The sequence below is a fragment of the Neomonachus schauinslandi genome, chromosome 11 (genome assembly GCF_002201575.2).
Source record: "Neomonachus schauinslandi chromosome 11, ASM220157v2, whole genome shotgun sequence".
NCBI lineage: Eukaryota > Metazoa > Chordata > Mammalia > Carnivora > Phocidae > Neomonachus > Neomonachus schauinslandi.
In genome coordinates this window covers 6,122,799-6,138,567 of record NC_058413.1, presented here as the reverse complement: position 1 = coordinate 6,138,567, position 15,769 = coordinate 6,122,799, and the positions used below count along the sequence as shown (strand labels likewise).

The 15,769-nt window shown below is 52.9% G+C and overlaps 1 protein-coding gene across 5 annotated transcripts in view; it reads left to right on the top strand.

The window, feature by feature from the left end:
• The window catches only part of DPP3 (dipeptidyl peptidase 3), a 38,047-nt gene that overhangs the window by 11,929 nt on the left and 10,349 nt on the right, over positions 1 to 15,769 (top strand). For 4 of the 5 annotated variants that reach the window (XM_021685088.1, XM_044919645.1, XM_021685089.1 and 1 more), the window contains 13 exons: positions 539 to 676; positions 1,148 to 1,222; positions 1,825 to 1,918; positions 4,723 to 4,853; positions 4,966 to 5,096; positions 5,172 to 5,230; positions 9,098 to 9,292; positions 9,470 to 9,582; positions 9,904 to 9,996; positions 11,399 to 11,461; positions 11,559 to 11,683; positions 11,798 to 11,918; positions 13,027 to 13,206. In XM_021685088.1, the coding sequence (XP_021540763.1) occupies positions 539 to 676; positions 1,148 to 1,222; positions 1,825 to 1,918; positions 4,723 to 4,853; positions 4,966 to 5,096; positions 5,172 to 5,230; positions 9,098 to 9,292; positions 9,470 to 9,582; positions 9,904 to 9,996; positions 11,399 to 11,461; positions 11,559 to 11,683; positions 11,798 to 11,918; positions 13,027 to 13,206 (1,518 nt within the window). The remainder of the gene's footprint in view (positions 1 to 538; positions 677 to 1,147; positions 1,223 to 1,824; positions 1,919 to 4,722; positions 4,854 to 4,965; positions 5,097 to 5,171; positions 5,231 to 9,097; positions 9,293 to 9,469; positions 9,583 to 9,903; positions 9,997 to 11,398; positions 11,462 to 11,558; positions 11,684 to 11,797; positions 11,919 to 13,026; positions 13,207 to 15,769) is intronic. The other variant, XM_044919647.1, reaches the window with a different exon arrangement.

Below are 15,769 nucleotides of genomic sequence, written 5' to 3'. Positions count from 1 at the left end.
GTTGAGGGAGGGCTGGGGAAGATGAGGAATTTGGGGCTGGCGGGATGGGAGTGGGGGCCTAAGTGGAACCTTGACCCTGTCACTGCCATGCCTGTCACATATAAAGGGAAAGCAGTGTTTCTTCCTGACTATGCTGACCTGAGGGCATGCAAGGGGAGGGTGTATGAACTTAAGTGCTTGCGAAAATGGAGCCTGGTCATCTCATCACTGGGGATGGTGGAGAGGCCCGGGCACGGTGAGTCCCTCACTGGCACTGTGAGCTTGGGCCCATCTCGGGCAGAGGCCACTCTTACACCTGGGCTCTCGGCACTTGCACACACAAGTTGTCTGGCCGTCTTGTTGAAATGCAGCTTCTGACTGAACGGGTCTGCTGTGGGGCCTGAGGCTCAACATTTCTCAAGCAATACCGATGCTGCTAGTCTGTCAGCCGCACTTTGAGCCGGGTCTTAGACTGCAGGAGAGGAGCTGGGGGGTGGGTGTGGAGGTCCAGAAGACAGGCTTGGCGGTGTGGCCGAGCCAATGGCCTCTTCCCCTGCAGGAGAAGCTGGAACGTGTGATCCTGGGGAGTGAGGCGGCTCAGCAGCACCCGGAAGAAGTCCGGAGCCTCTGGCAGACCTGCAGGGAGCTCATGTTCTCTCTGGAGCCAAGGCTTCGACACCTCGGGCTGGGGAAGGAGGTGAGGCCCCCCAACCGTACAGGAGAGTGGAGGGCATCCTTTGGAGTCACCTGGCATGGAGGGAAGGATACTGCATAAGGAGGCAGTGGGCTTCAGTTTTGTCATTTGTAAACTAGGAAGCAAGTTGGATGGAGTGCTTTCTGAATGCCCTTCTGGTTCTGACATCCTGGGGTGGTGTGTGCAGAAGGGAAGAAGAGAAGAGCTGAGAGCTCGAGGGAGCTGAGGAGGGGAAGATGGGAAAGGAGCAAGCCTTCGGGGTGGGCCAGCCGGCAAAAGGCTGGAGCAGAGCTGCAGGAAGGCTGGAGATGGGCGTCTGTGTGTGATTTGTGTTACGGTTCTCTCCCCTGGAAAGAGATGAGAGGGAGCAGGGTGGAGGCTGCAGGGAGGAAGTGCAGGAAGCCAGGGGCTGGGGGCAATGTGTCCCGACCGACCGCGGCAGTTCCTCCTCCCATCTGTCCCTTTCCCCGACAGGGAATCACCACCTACTTCTCTGGGGATTGCACCATGGAAGATGCCAAACTGGCCCAAGACTTTCTGGACTCACAGGTTTGAGGGGTGGGGAACTTGGGACAGTGGGTTGACAGGGCCCCCTCGTCATTGGCACCCACTCCCAGGTTTCAGCTTGGGTCCGGAGACATGGCATCCTGGGCGTTTGAAGTAGAAAAGACTTGGGAATCCTTGTCTAAGAGTTGGCCTGGCTCCAGCGAGGAAGACGTTCCCACACGTGCCGGTGATGGAGCTGCCCCTGCCCGCCCCAGGCCGAAGGCCTTCGTGACAGCCTGAGGGCAGGACAGCGGAGACATCAGAGCTGCTCCGATTAGGTCCTGGAGTCCCTCATGGGGTTTACCTCCCAGCAACAGTTTCCACGTGTGCTGCCTCACGTAGCCCTGGGTCAGCTGACACAGTGGGGTCAGCGCTTAGTAAACTTAGTGCTCAGCGTATAGAGCAGAGCGTCTCGGGGAGCCCGGCCTGGCCTGCCCACCTGCTCTCTCCCCATCGCTGCGGACTCAGGCATGATCCCCCGGACGCCCCAGCCTGCTTTGCCTCTGTACCTCTCTCCCTGGTGTGAACCCGTTTCCCTCCTCCCACCTTGCGGCCCCCTCTGGACTTACTCTTCTTCCCCAAACCCCTGCCCTGGTCTTTTCCAGAACCTCAGTGCCTACAACACGCGACTCTTCAAGGGCGTCCCCCAGGATGGGAAGCCCTGCTACGAGGTGCGGCTGGCTTCTGTGCTCGGCATGGGTGAGCTGCTTCACACACCCCTTTACTCCCTCCTCAGCGCTCCTGGCCCGGGGAGGGGGAGGGGGCCGGACTGAGGACAGGGGTTACCGGGCCCCCCAAGGAGTGACGGACCTAACAGTTCCAGCACACGTTGACTGCAGACCTACTAGACGCCGTGCTCCCTGCTGTGCTCTGCGTCTGGTGGTACCTAGGAGGGGGACACGAGCCCCGGGGCTGGCTGCGACAGTAAAGATACAGGGGGAGACATGAGGACAGGGAGAGGGGTTCCAGGCCACTTGGTGGATGTTACTGCCGCAAGCCTCTGACGGTCCCCATCCTTCAGGCAGTGGCACAAAGGATAACAATCCATGTGAACAATGGGAACAGAGGCTGGGCCACCTGCCCCGTCACAGGCTAGAAGAGAAATCCAAACTGCACATCAGTGAAGGCTTAGTGGAAGAGGTGACCCTATGCGTCTTGGAGGTTCGGGAGAATAGAAAGGGGGAGATGGCGAACGTACTGGAGTCCGCTTTCTAAATCTCTCTCAGGGTACCCTCGGGGTAAAGCCCAAATCCACCTCCGAGGGCTCTATCACTCAGAACTCTTCACAAGTGAAGACTCTATTGTACATTTGCCTGAACCAGAAGGGAACTTAACAGGCTTGGGTAATTAAGAAGCCCGGAGTAGGATGGCTGCAAGCACAGCTGGACCCAGCTGCTCGGACTGTATTCCGAGAGATTTCTCTGTGTCTGGGCTCCGCTCTCTCACTTCATCCATGGCGTGTTCCTCCCACACAGGGCCTGATAGACACCAGCCTGGCCACTCCAGCAGAAAGAGGGCCCTTTTCTCCCAGAAGTTTCTTCAATAAGGTCTGGGAGTGGCTCTAGTTTCTCTATTTTGGGTCCCGTATTTATCTGTGAACCAATCCCTGTGGTCAAGGGACAGATAGATCTCTGATTGTCTGGCCCCTGATCCCAAGCCTGCCTCAGAGCCAGGTGATGATGAGGTCAGCCCCTCCCATGCACCTGAATTGGAGGTGGGGGGAGGAGGATTCTCAGAGGAAAATTGGGGTCCAGACCCCTATGAGGACCTTTGCAACCTGACCCTCCCTTTTCCACTTGCCAGCCCCCAGCCGCATATCCCTGCCCGCCTCCCACTTAGACTCTGTGCCCCAGCCGTACTTCGTAGTTTACTGAAAACCCCGTGCTGTCACATTTGCCATCCAGAACTTTGCACGGTCTGTCCCCTTTCCCACGTCGAAGTCCTCCCTCTCGTCTACACATTCACGTGATGAACACCTGCTCATCACCTTCTCCAGCACCCTGCCCTGTCCTTCCATGACGTTCTCTTTTCCCATCAGCACACCCAGTAATTGCCCAGGCTTTTTTGTTGTTGCTGTTGACTGCGGGCTCCTCAAGAGGAGGAACTGTGTGTTTCATTGACCACTGTCTCCCCAGTGGCTAGCACTTGGTAGAAACTCAGATCTTTGGTGTGGGAATAGATGAAGATGGCACCCTCTGATGGAGGGAACGGTGTGAGCCCCAGAGCATGGTGGAGGGAAAGTTTAGGGATTGGCACATTGTTGGATTTGACCAAGGAGAGTGAGGCTCTGGAGCCAGGCTGCCTGAGTGCACCTGGTGTGTTATCTCTTGCTGTGTACGGATGACCCCCAGATTTAGGGTTATAAACCCACCTCTTCACGCTCACAGACTCTGCGGGTCGGGAATCGGGATGGGGCACAATCGGAACACCTTGTGCCAGGTGACAATGTCCGAGGCCGCAGCTGGGGAGACCCGGAGGCTGGGGTGCCATCAGCAGCCAGGGGCTGGAATCACCTGCAGACACACTCCCACGGCCGGCGGAAGATGCTGGCTGTCAGCTGAGACCTCCGCAGGGGCTATGGGCCAGAATGCCTCACGTGGCTTCTTCACGTTGCCCATGTTGGCTGGCCTCCACCAGTGAGCATCCCAAGAGAGCCACCTTGGGTGGCTTGGTGGACACCCCAAGAGAGCCATCTTGGGTGGACAAAAGCTGTGTCACCTTTTCTGACCTGGCTTCGGCAGTCCCGTGGCATCACTTCTGCTAGAGTCACAAGCCTGCCCAGCGTCAGGAGGAGGGCCAAGAGCCCCCACTTCCTGATGGGGGATGTCACCTTAGGAGGTGGGAGACACTGTGCTTATCTTTTTTCTTTTACAACATAACCTAGAAGTATATCCTACTGCTTAGCGGCAACAAGCAAAACACAACAAATCACCACAAATGTAGTGGCATAAAACAAAGTTATTCTGTTACTGCTCTGGGGGTCCAAAGTCTGAAACAAGACTCCAGTTCCTTCTAGAGCCTCCAGGGGGCGATCTGTTTCCTCACCTCTCTTAGCTTCAACTTCTAGAGGCTGCCTGCTTTCCTTGGCTCATGTCCCCTCCCCCCCCCAGCATCTTCTCTCACCGTACCTCCTACTTCCTGTTCACCCTCTCGTCTCCTTATAAGGCTCCTTACATTTCGGTGATGGCTGTCTTTCTAAATACAGTTTGCCACCCTAGGTCTGAATCTTGCTCTGCCACTTACTGCCCGTGTGACCTTTGGAAACTTACTTTACTTCTCCATGCCTTAGTTTCCCCATCTGTAAAATGGAGATAACTCCCCCCAGAGTTGATGTCAGGCTTAAATGAGTTAACTATATACATATTTTTTGAAAATGAAAGTTTATACTAATTTCTGTAGGCAGTGGGGAGTCATTGAAGATCTTAGAGTAAGAGTGTCACAGTGAGAAGCTTGCTGGGATGTCTTACGCTAGCCTTTTCCCTGAGCCATCCTTTTTCCCTCAGAGCCTGCTCTGCATTCTGAAATGACTTCCAAGCTGAAGAGCTACGAATTCCAGGGGAGCCATTTCCAGGTGACTCGGGGTGACTATGCCCCTATCCTCCAGAAGGTGGTGGAGCACCTGGAGAAGGCCAAGGTAGGGCTGGCTGGGGGCTGAGGGGTGCAAGCTCCAGATCCCTCTGGGCAGCAAAGACAGGCGCCGGGACAGGTGGGTGGCCTGAGGCTGACCGACCCCTGCTCACCCCCAGGCGTATGCAGCCAACAGCCAGCAGGAACAGATGCTGGCTCAGTACATAGAAAGTTTCACCCAGGGCTCCATCGAGGCCCACAAGAGGGGCTCCCGCTTCTGGATACAGGACAAAGGCCCCATCGTGGAGAGGTGAGGCAACAGCCTTCACCCTGGCTGCCCCCCTCCTGCCTGCCCCTCTTCCATCTCTGCCCTTTACTCCCCCAGTTACATCGGGTTCATCGAGAGCTACCGAGACCCCTTTGGTTCCCGTGGAGAGTTTGAAGGTAACTTCTGGGAGGAGGGGGGTCAGCTTGCAAACGCTTACCCCGGTGTCCCCTGAAGGTTCTCCCCTCCCCCCTTGTCAATAATAATATAAATAATCAGAACCAGTGTTGATGATTTACCAGGCACTGGGCACTTAGCTATAGGTGCTTGTTTGGACACTGTCCTGTGACAATTACTATCCTCACTTTATGGAAGTGGTTATCGAGGCAGAGCTGGCGAGTGGCTGAGCCTGGCACCTTGGTTCTGAGCCACTTTGCTGCCTCTGCTGTCTCATCCGGGCACAGGCTACGGCCGTTCCAAGCCCAGCTTTGCCACTCACCGGCTGTGTGACCTCCCCAGCTGGGTAAACCCCATATCTGAGCATCAGTCACTCCCTTCTGGGTGTTGTGGGAAGTGAGGTATTATATGCAGGCTGCTCAGCACAACGCCAGGCACATAAAAGGTCATGGGTGAATGGGAGCATAATTAACATCATGCCTGTGAACTTGACTTGGCTGCTGTCATCCCAGGGCAGATGGGAGGCCGCCTTGGCCCCCCATGCCTATAGCCATACCCCCACCAGACCCACCTGTTCGAGGCAGGGCATCCAGCCTGAGGATTTAGACTTCTATGCCAAGCCTTATCCTCCCCAGCCCCTGGGGATAGAGTCTGGAAAATCCAACTGCTAGAAGCTGGAGAAATTAGCTTGGGAGGAGAGAGGAAAGCCCCAACAGCTGGTGGGGGGCTTAGATCTGAGCCCAAAGATGCAGGCCCAGGGCACAGGTGGTACAGGGACCAGAGGGGAGGACAGGTGTGCACACCTGCAGCTTGCCTGCCCGGGTCCTGATTCTCCAGGCCTTTCCGAGGGCCAAGACCCAGAACATCCTAAGCAGCCTTGATCTCAGAGGCTCCCCTCTTTACCTAACTCATTGTAGTTATTAGAAAAGTAGTCCATGGGCTCCTGGGTGGCTCAGTTGGTTAAGCGACTGCCTTCGGCTCAGGTCATGATCCTGGAGTCCCAGGATCGAGTCCCGCATCGGGCTCCCTGCTCGGCAGGGAGTCTGCTTCTCCCTCTGACCCTCCCCCCTCTCATGCTCTCTCTATCTCATTCTCTCTCAAATGAATAAATAAAATCTTTAAAAAAAAAAAAAGAAAAGTAGTCCAGGGGCACCTGGCTGGCTCAGTCAGTAGAGCATGTGACTCTTGATCTCGAGGTTGTGAGTTCGAGCCCCACCTTGTGTATAGAGGTTACTTAAAAATAAAATCTTAAAAAAAAAAAAGGAAAAGTAGTCCATGTTCACAGTCACAGATTTTGGAAAACATACTAAAGAAATCATCCGTGATTGCTCCCACCTCAAGGTTAAAATTGGGAGTGTACGTTGTGGGGGTTTTTTGTTTTTATTTATTTATTTTAAGATTTATCTATTTATTTATTTTAGAGATAGAGTGCAAGCAGAGGGAGGGGCAGAGGGAGAGAGAATCCACAAGCAGGCTCCCAGGCTGAGCAGGGAGCCCGATGCGGGGATCGATCCCAAGACCCTGAAATCATGACCTGACCTGAAACCAAGAGTTGGCCACACAACCGACTGAGCCACCCAGGCGCCCCTGTTTTTTGTTTTTATGTAGAGCTATAAATGCTTAAAAATATGTGTGTGTGTGTGTGTTAAAAAATCCATGTTTGTTTTAAGTAATTGGAACAATACAGAAGTATGTAGGATAAAACGTGAAATTGGTCCCCTGTGACACTCCCCTCCAGAGGTCACCACAGTTCACACAGTTGAGTACAGGTCTTTCCAGCGCTTTGTTTAAGCACATGCACAAAACTTTTAATTTATCCAGGTAGATGAGATTATGCTTTATGGATTGTTCTGCCACTTGCTTTCTTCACTAAATATTTTAGATATCAAAAAAAAAATTTTAGATATCTTTTCATATCAGTATGTATAGACCTACCATGTTTTTTTTATTTTTACTTCTTTATTTTTTTAAATAGGCTCCACGCCCAATATGGAGCTTGAACTCATGACCTTGAGATCAAGGGTCAAATGCTCTACTGACTGAGCCAGCCAGATTCCCCCATGTTCTTTTTGTTTTTTATTTTTTTATTTTTCTTTTTTAAAGATTTTATTTATTTGTTTGAGAGAGAAGGAGAGCAAGAGAGCACAGAGGGAGAGGGAGAAGCAGACTCCCCTCTGAGCAAGGAGCCTGACGTAGGGCTCGATCCCAAGACCCTGAGATCATGACCTGAGCCAAAGGCAGATGTTTAACCGACTGAGCCACCCAAGCACAGGCATGCCACCCCCCCATGTTCTTTTTTTTTTTTTTTTTAATTTATTTATTGAAGACAGAGAGAATGAGAGAGAGAGAGCACATGAGAGGGGGGAGGGTCAGAGGCAGAAGCAGGCTCCCTGCCGAGCAGGGAGCCCGATGCGGGACTCGATCCAGGGACTCCAGGATCATGACCTGAGCCGAAGGCAGTCGCTTAACCAACTGAGCCACTCAGGCGCCCCCCATGTTCTTTTTAATAGCTGCGTAATATTATAATTTCCCATGATATCTGCTATTGTTACATGACTAACAGTTGCATGGTGTGCCATCGTATAGCTGCTGCCTAATTTATTTAACCAATCCTGGAGGTTGCGTTTTCTTCTTTGCTGTTTTAATCATCCTGTCTTCCTGACCTGGTATGCCAATTCCACCCGACACAGTGGCTCCAGACAGGGAGGCTTTGCCAGGTCTAACCCTTGGCCAAGTTAATCCGTTCTTTGCAGGAGCCTGACCACGCAGTAGTCTAGGCCAGGCCTTTCCAAGGCATAGCTCATGCAGGGTTCACAGGAATTACACCAAGAAGGGTTCAGTTCTAAGCAGTAAGGGGTCTTGCCTGCAGGACCTCTAATATGCAAATGTACGTTAAGAATCTCTAAGAAGGGGGCGCCTGGGTGGCTCAGTTGTTAAGCATCTGCCTTCGGCTCAGGTCATGATCCCGGGGTCCTGGGATCAAGCCCCGCATCAGGCTCTCTGCTCTGCGGGAAGCCTGCTTCTCCCTCTCCCGCTCCCCCTGCTTGTGTTCCCTCTCTCGCTGTGTCTCTCTCTATCAAATAAATAAATAAAATCTTTAAAAAAAAAAAAAAGAATCTCTAAGAAGTTAGCCTTCGGCTCAGGTCATGATCCTGGAGTCCAGGGATCGAGTCCCACATCGGGCTCCCTGCTCAGCGGGGGGTCTGCTTCTACCTCTGACCCTCTTCCCTCTCGTGCTCTCTGCCTCTCATTCTCTCTCTCTCTCAAATAATAAAATCTTTAAAAAAAAAAAAATCTCTAAGAAGTTAGAGATAGAGCAAATAGTATTATCCAAATTTATTTGACCAGGAAGCTCTTTCTTTATGAAGGCTCTCATAGAAACTACATATTACGGAGTGCAACTTTGGAAACAGAAACGGAAGCTAGGATCTCCAACCGCATTAAACCTAAAAGGATCAGTCCCAGGCCTCCTACATAGTATACTGCCTCCGTCACCACCTCGCAAGCCAGACGCTCTAGCCTTGCAGGACAGTTCAGTTACCCCCAAAAGAACATGTTTTTTGCTCTTGCAGTCCCTTCCACTGGGAATCTGATCTTTACCCACCACCCTCTATGTGCTCCCCGCCATCTCCTTTAAGATCCATCTCAGATGTTACCCAGTGAAGCCGCCTCTATATCCCACCCACCCCAGTGACTTCCACGAAGACGAGACCAGGCCTGAGTCCCTCTTCTCCCCACTGGCCCGCAAAGGGTACTGCACACAGCAGACATGTGGTACCTGCATGATGGCCAGAGGGGTCACGGAGTTGAGTGGGGTACGGGACCCCTCCCAAACCCTGCCAGCCCACAGCCCACCTCTCTCCCTATAGGCTTTGTGGCCATGGTGAACAAGGCCATGAGCGCCAAGTTTGAGTGCCTGGTGGCAAGTGCAGAACAGCTGCTGAAGGAACTGCCCTGGCCCCCGACCTTCGAGAAGGACAAGTTCCTCACCCCCGACTTCACCTCCCTGGATGTTCTCACCTTCTCTGGCTCTGGCATCCCTGCTGGCATCAACATCCCCAACTGTGAGCTTCCTCAAGCTGCAACAATGTCCCCTGAGTTGCCCCTCCCCCTGCACACAGTTGCCCTGCCCCCATGCCCCGCTCCGTTCTCCATCCCAGCCTGGTCCTCTTGTCTAGACTCCTTATCTGTGGCCCTTGATGTTTGCCCCTTCTCCCTGGTTCCCTCCCTACCTTCTCCAGATGACGACCTGAGGCAGACGGATGGCTTCAAGAATGTGTCACTGGGGAACGTCCTGGCTGTGGCCTACGCCACGCAGCGGGAGAAGCTGACCTTCCTGGAGGAGGAGGACAAGGTGGGCACCAGCAGCCCAAGGGTTTGGGGCGGGCCTGGCCTGATGGCTGACACAAGAAGGCAGAGGGCCCAGTGCAGGGAGAGGAAAGAGCACGGCTGCCAGCCCGGTGGCCCTGAGACTTGGCCTGTTTGCTCACATGTCAAACTGTGGAGGCAGTCCCTTCCTCCAGGTTGTTGTAAGGATGGGATGGGCGGAGCGGGGACCCCCGTGGAGCCTGGCAGGAAGGAGGCTACAGGCCCTCGGTTGGGCAGCAGGGGCATCAGCAGGCCATGTGGCTGTGGTGGGGCTGTAGACAGCATGGGCCTCTGCTTGTCTCGGCAGGACCTGTTCATCCGTTGGAAGGGGCCCTCCTTTGATGTGCAGGTAGGACTGCACGAGCTGCTGGGCCATGGCAGCGGCAAGCTCTTCGTGCAGGTGAGAACGCGCCCGCAGCTCCCCTCCCCCACGATCAACCCCACCAGGGTGAAGCTGCTTCCGTCTTTGTCCTCACGGGCTTTGGATTAGGGGGGAAAATGGCCCCTAAAGGAGCGAAGTTCCTATCTCACCCTCCCCCGAGATGTCCCAGGAGCCCCAAGGGTTCAGGGCCCTCAGGACAGTCCAGCTGAGGTCTCCTTCACAGGAGGAGTGGCTTGGCTCAGGCCAAGGAGCCTGCCCTGGAGGTGGGACTCCGACAGCCCAGGGACAGGGAGGCTGTGAGGCGCAGTCTCTGCAGGCTCCCAGTCCTGAGGCTGCAGCATGGTCTGTCTTTGGACTACTGTTCCCTAGAACCTGTACCTTTCCAGGTATTAACAGGGAGTGAGTCACTTCTTGCGAGAGCAGCCCCTTCCTGCCAGCCAATCAGAGTGGCTGGAGCCCCTGGGACACCCGCTCAGGGAATACAAAGAAGACAGGCAGCCTTTCTGCCAGGCTGAGGAGAGCCCATGATGGACCCCTAGCATGGAGGTGCACAGACAAGATGACCAGCGGGGAGCGGGGGGTTGGGGGGGTAGGGCCAGGGCATCAGAGAGAGCAGGGTTCTGGTTTGGGTGTGCTCCCTGTGAGGTGGGGCACGTCACTGAATCAGGAGGGGCTGGAGGTCAGGACGATTCAGAGAGCAGCTAATGGGGGCAGCAGCCTGGCAAACTGTCCTTGTCCAAGCTTTGAAGTCACAGGGAAATGGAGACAAATGTGGCCACTCTGTGTCCTTGCACAAGTCAGTTCTCCTTACTGAGCCTCAGTTGGCCCATCTGTGAAACAGGGACCCTGACTCCTACCATATCGGCCATCATGAGGAATAAAAGCGAAGCCCTAGGGCTTGCCTGACACAGTAGGCCCTCTGGAAACGGATTTACTGTAAAGAGATAGTGTGCATGGAGGTTATGTGCTCTGATTCCACGTTGGGGCTCATAGTCTCTGGACTTCATTTTCCTCCTCTGTGAAGTGAGGTAATAGAACCTTCCTGAGGGGACGTGGTTGTGAGGAATAAATGGATGGAGCATGAAAGACACTTGGCACGTGGAGTGGATAGCAAGGCTGATGCTTATTGGAGGTAGAGAATCACAGGCTGTGGCCTCTGCCAGCATGGGGAGAGGGCCCGGGAAGCGCATAGAGGAGCAGCATCCCAGCTTTCTAGCCCAACCGCTGGCACATATCTGGGGTCCAGAGATCCTGGGTCTGGGTTTTCACGTGCTGGGGGCTCTGAGAGGGCAGCCAGGGTCAGAGGACTCTGGTTTGGAGGCGGCAGCATGAGGATGGCGCTCAAATCCCTGGGCTGAAGCACTGGGCTGGGGCAGAGGCACCTTTCCCTCACTTGCCCTATGTCCTGACCCTTCTGCAGGATGAGAAAGGAGCATTTAACTTTGACCAGGAGACAGTGATCAATCCAGAGACGGGGGAGCAGGTGAGGGCGGCCTCGGCGGAGCCCCCAGGTGCTGGGGGGCTGGGCATGCTGGGGTGGCAGCTACTCCTAAGCCTACCTCCCGGGCTTCCCCTCCCAGATTCAGAGCTGGTACCGGAGCGGGGAGACCTGGGACAGCAAGTTCAGCACCATCGCCTCTAGCTACGAAGAATGCCGGGCTGAAAGTGTGGGCCTCTACCTCTGCCTCAACCCCCAAGTTCTGGAGTACGGGCAACAGGCATGGGGGGTGGGCCTCCCTGTGGACAGAGGGCGTCCTGGCGGGGGTCAGGACCCAGGCAGCCTCTGACTGCCCCTGCCACCTCCCTGTCCCTCCCCCAGGATCTTTGGCTTCGAGGGGGCTGATGCAGAAGATGTGATCTATGTGAACTGGCTCAACATGGTTCGGGCTGGGCTGCTTGCTCTGGAGTTTTACACCCCTGAGGCCTCCAGCTGGAGACAGGTGGGAGCCAGCAGAGAGCTGGCAGGGGGAGGCCTGCAGAGGGGGCCAAGGTCAGGATTCTAGGTGTAAGGATGGGACAACCTTATCTACCTAAGAGGCACATGAAGTGGGTTTAATCGCAGACTCCACTGCTTATGGGGGTAAGTCACACTGTTGTGAGCCTCAGTGTCCCTGTCTGTGCAATGGGAATAATAATCTCCCTGCCCACCTCTGAGGGCGAAATCAGATGAGGTGATTTTATACGACTGCTAATAGCTGACTTGCATCAGACTTAACTCTGCCACACACAGTTCTAAGCACTTTATCTGAATTAACTCTTTGTTCCCCACGTCAACCTCAGGAGGTAGGTGCTATTATTACTCTCATTTTAGAGATGAGAAAATTGAGGCACAAAGACATTAAGTAACTTGCTGTTAAGTAGCAGAGCCAGGATTCAAATCCAAGCAGTCTATCTCCAGAGCTGTTAGGCTAGGCTGCTCAGTTATGAGATGTACTTTGGAAATAGGGTAAACAACAGGAATGTTCTTAAAAGTCATACAAGTCTGTTTCGAGGAGGCAATCTTATGTCATCAGAAGAATACACGTTTTAGAGTCAGAAAACTTAGTTCTGAGTCCTTGATCTCCCTTAACAGCTGTGTGACCCTGAGCAAGTCACTTCACCTCTCTGGGCCTCTGTTTTGTCATCTGTAAACTGGGGTTCATGATGCCCACTTGGTCCCACTGTTGAATGCAAACAAGATTGTAGAAGAGAAAGTGCTTGGTGACCTGGATTGTGGGGGACCCCTGGGGGTATCTGCTATCATCAGGGTGGGGTCTGGAGCAGCAAAGGGCATGGTGGTTGGCAAGGGGGGCACAGGGCTCTGGGACCTGCCTGGAAATGGCCTTCCTGTTTCCCAGGGCAGCCTGCCTTCCCTTATGAGCAGGGAGGGGAGGATACATTTAAGGGGAGAGGAATAGGCAGAAAAAGACCCACAGGGGTGAGGGAGAATGAAGGGGTAAGAATAACTGACAGTTACTGAGCACATACTGTGTATGAGGCTTTGGACCAAGCTTTTGATATGTCTTATCTCAGGGATGTAAATAATTCCTTTCTTCTTGGCTCCGGCAGGCCCACATGCAGGCCCGGTTTGTGATTCTGAGGGTCTTGCTGGAGGCTGGCGAGGGACTCGTTACTGTCACTCCCACCACAGGCGCTGATGGGCGCCCAGATGCCCGGGTCCGCCTTGACCGCAACAAGATCCGGCCTGTGGGCAAGCCCGCCCTGGAGCGGTTCCTGAGGAAACTTCAGGTAAGCGGAGCCCTCTTGCCTTCCAGCCTCACCCTGTCTCCTCCCCTCTAGTACTGCCTCGTAGCCTTCTGATCATCCTTTTGTTTGTTTGTTCGTTCATTCATTCGTTCATTCATCAGACAAGTGTGTATACTGAGTGTTACCATATGCCAGGCACTGAGCATAAGTCGTAAGCAGTTTCTTATGTTGTAGTGAACATGTAAACAATAAGCGAATGAGACGAGAGCTGTAAAGACAATAAAACTTGGTGATACGATAGCAAGTGAAATTGGAGAGGAAAGGAATGCAGAGCCTCCTTAGCCTGGGTGGTCAGGGAAGGCTTCTTGGAGGAGATGGCGTTTAGCTGAAATTTGAGTGCCAGGCAGGAACCAGCTATGAGAAGGTTCGAGAGCAGAAGAAACAAAGCACAAAGTCTGGTTTGGGGACTGGACTGAGCTTTGTGGGTTGAGGGACAGAAGGAAGCCTGGAGCTTAGTAGGTGAAGGACAGTGGTCAGCGTGGCCTTGGCTTCCCTCCCACGTAGGGATGCTTAGAGTCGGGACCATTTGGGGTTCTGATGTCAGTATTAACCAGCCACGTAATTGGGGCAACATACTCTGCCTTGCTGGGCCCCACTTCTCTCATCTGTTAAATGGGATACATTGCCTACCTTACCTGGCAGACAGCAAATGACACGACATACTGAGCAAATAGAATGTTGTGAATCCAAGCCCGTGTGACATTAAGTGTGGCCCATGGACTAGCAGCATCAGCATCACCCAGAAGCAGCCTACAAATGCAGATTCCCTGGGCACCACCCCAGACCTGATTCAGAGATTGTGAGAGCAGGACCCAGGAATCTGCATGTTTACCTGCCTGCCAGGTGAGTCTGACATTCAGCAAAGTTTGAGAACCACTCAAGGCCCACTCTTCACTGCAGTACCTTCTAGTGGAACTGGGTCCTGCCAGCTTTTTCAATTGATAAAAGGCCCAGCCTTCAGTTCAGCAAATACCTCCATGATTATACTCCCACCTATTTCCAGAAAGGATTTAAGGCACTTTTTATTTATTTATTTATTTTTTTTTTTTTAAAGATTTTATTTATTTATTTGAGACAGAGAGAATGAGATACAGAGAGCATGAGAGGGAGGAGGGTCAGAGGGAGAAGCAGACTCCCTGCCGAGCAGGGAGCCCGATGCGGGACTCGATCCCGGGACTCCAGGATCATGACCTGAGCCGAAGGCAGTCGCTTAACCAACTGAGCCACCCAGGCGCCCTAAGGCACTTTTTAATAAAAGATATGTGTTTGGCCATTAAAATACAATAAAATTAGAAATTAAAAATCAGGGGCACCTGGGTGACTCAATAGGTTGAGCATCTGCCTTCAGCTCAGGTCATGATCCCAGGGTCCTAGGATCGAGTCCCACGTCAGGCTCCCTGCTTGGCAGGGAGCCTGCTTCTCCCTCTCCTGCTCCCCCTGCTTGTGCTCGCTCTCTCTCTCTCTCTGTGTCAAATAAATAAATAAAATCTTAAAAAAAAAAAAAAGAAATTAAAAATCAGGGGCACTTGGGTAACTCAGTCAGTTAAGCATCTGCCTTCGGCTTAGGTCATGATTTCCAGGATCCTGGGATCGAGGCCCACGTTGGGCTCCCTGCTCAGCGGGGAGTCTGCTTCTGCCTCTCCCCCCCACTCGTGAGCTCTCTCTCTCACTATGCTCTCTCTCTCAGATAAATAAAATCTTTTTTTTTTTAAGATTTTATTTATTTGACAGAGAGAGACACAGTGAGAGAGGGAACACAAGCACGGGGAGTGGGAGAGGGAGAAGCAGGCTTCCCGTGGAGCAGGGAGCCCGATGCGGAGCTTGATCCCAGGACCCTGGGACCATGACCTGAGCCCAAGGCAGACGCTTAACGACTGAGCCACCCAGGAGCCCCTCAGATAAATAAAATCTTAAAAAAAAATCAGTAGGGGGCGCCTGCGGGGCTCAGTTGGCTAAGTGTCCCACTCTTGATTTCAGCTCAGGTCATAATCTCAGGGTCCTGGGATCGAGCCTCGCATCGGGCTCTGCACTCAGCATGGAGTCTGCTGGAGATTCTCTCCCTCTCCCTTTCGCTCTGCTCCTCCCCCTGTTCATGCACACTCTATCTCTCTCAAATAAATAAATAAAATCTTAAAAAAAAAATCAGTAGATGCAAAATGCCATATGGGTCTTAGATCTGGAGTAGAAAAAAGGTCATTAATGGGACAACTAGTGAAATCTAAAAATGCCTAGAGTTTAGTTGATAGTAATGTACCAATTTTGTACAGTGTTAACAGGAGAAACTGGACAAGGGGCATAGGCAAACTCTCTGTTCTATCTTTGCAACTTTTCTATCTATCTTGAATTACTCTAGTTTGTTAATGATAATAAGTCACTAGATGAAGGAATCAAATCTGCCAAATCCTAGTCCAATGTTGAACTGTGACTTAGTATTAAACAAGCACAGAATATTCCATTCTAGGGAATGAACCAGTTGGGTCTCTGTACGAGAGGAGTCATTCAGCAGGACAGTCACCTCAGCAATAGCTTTTTTTTTTTTTTTTTT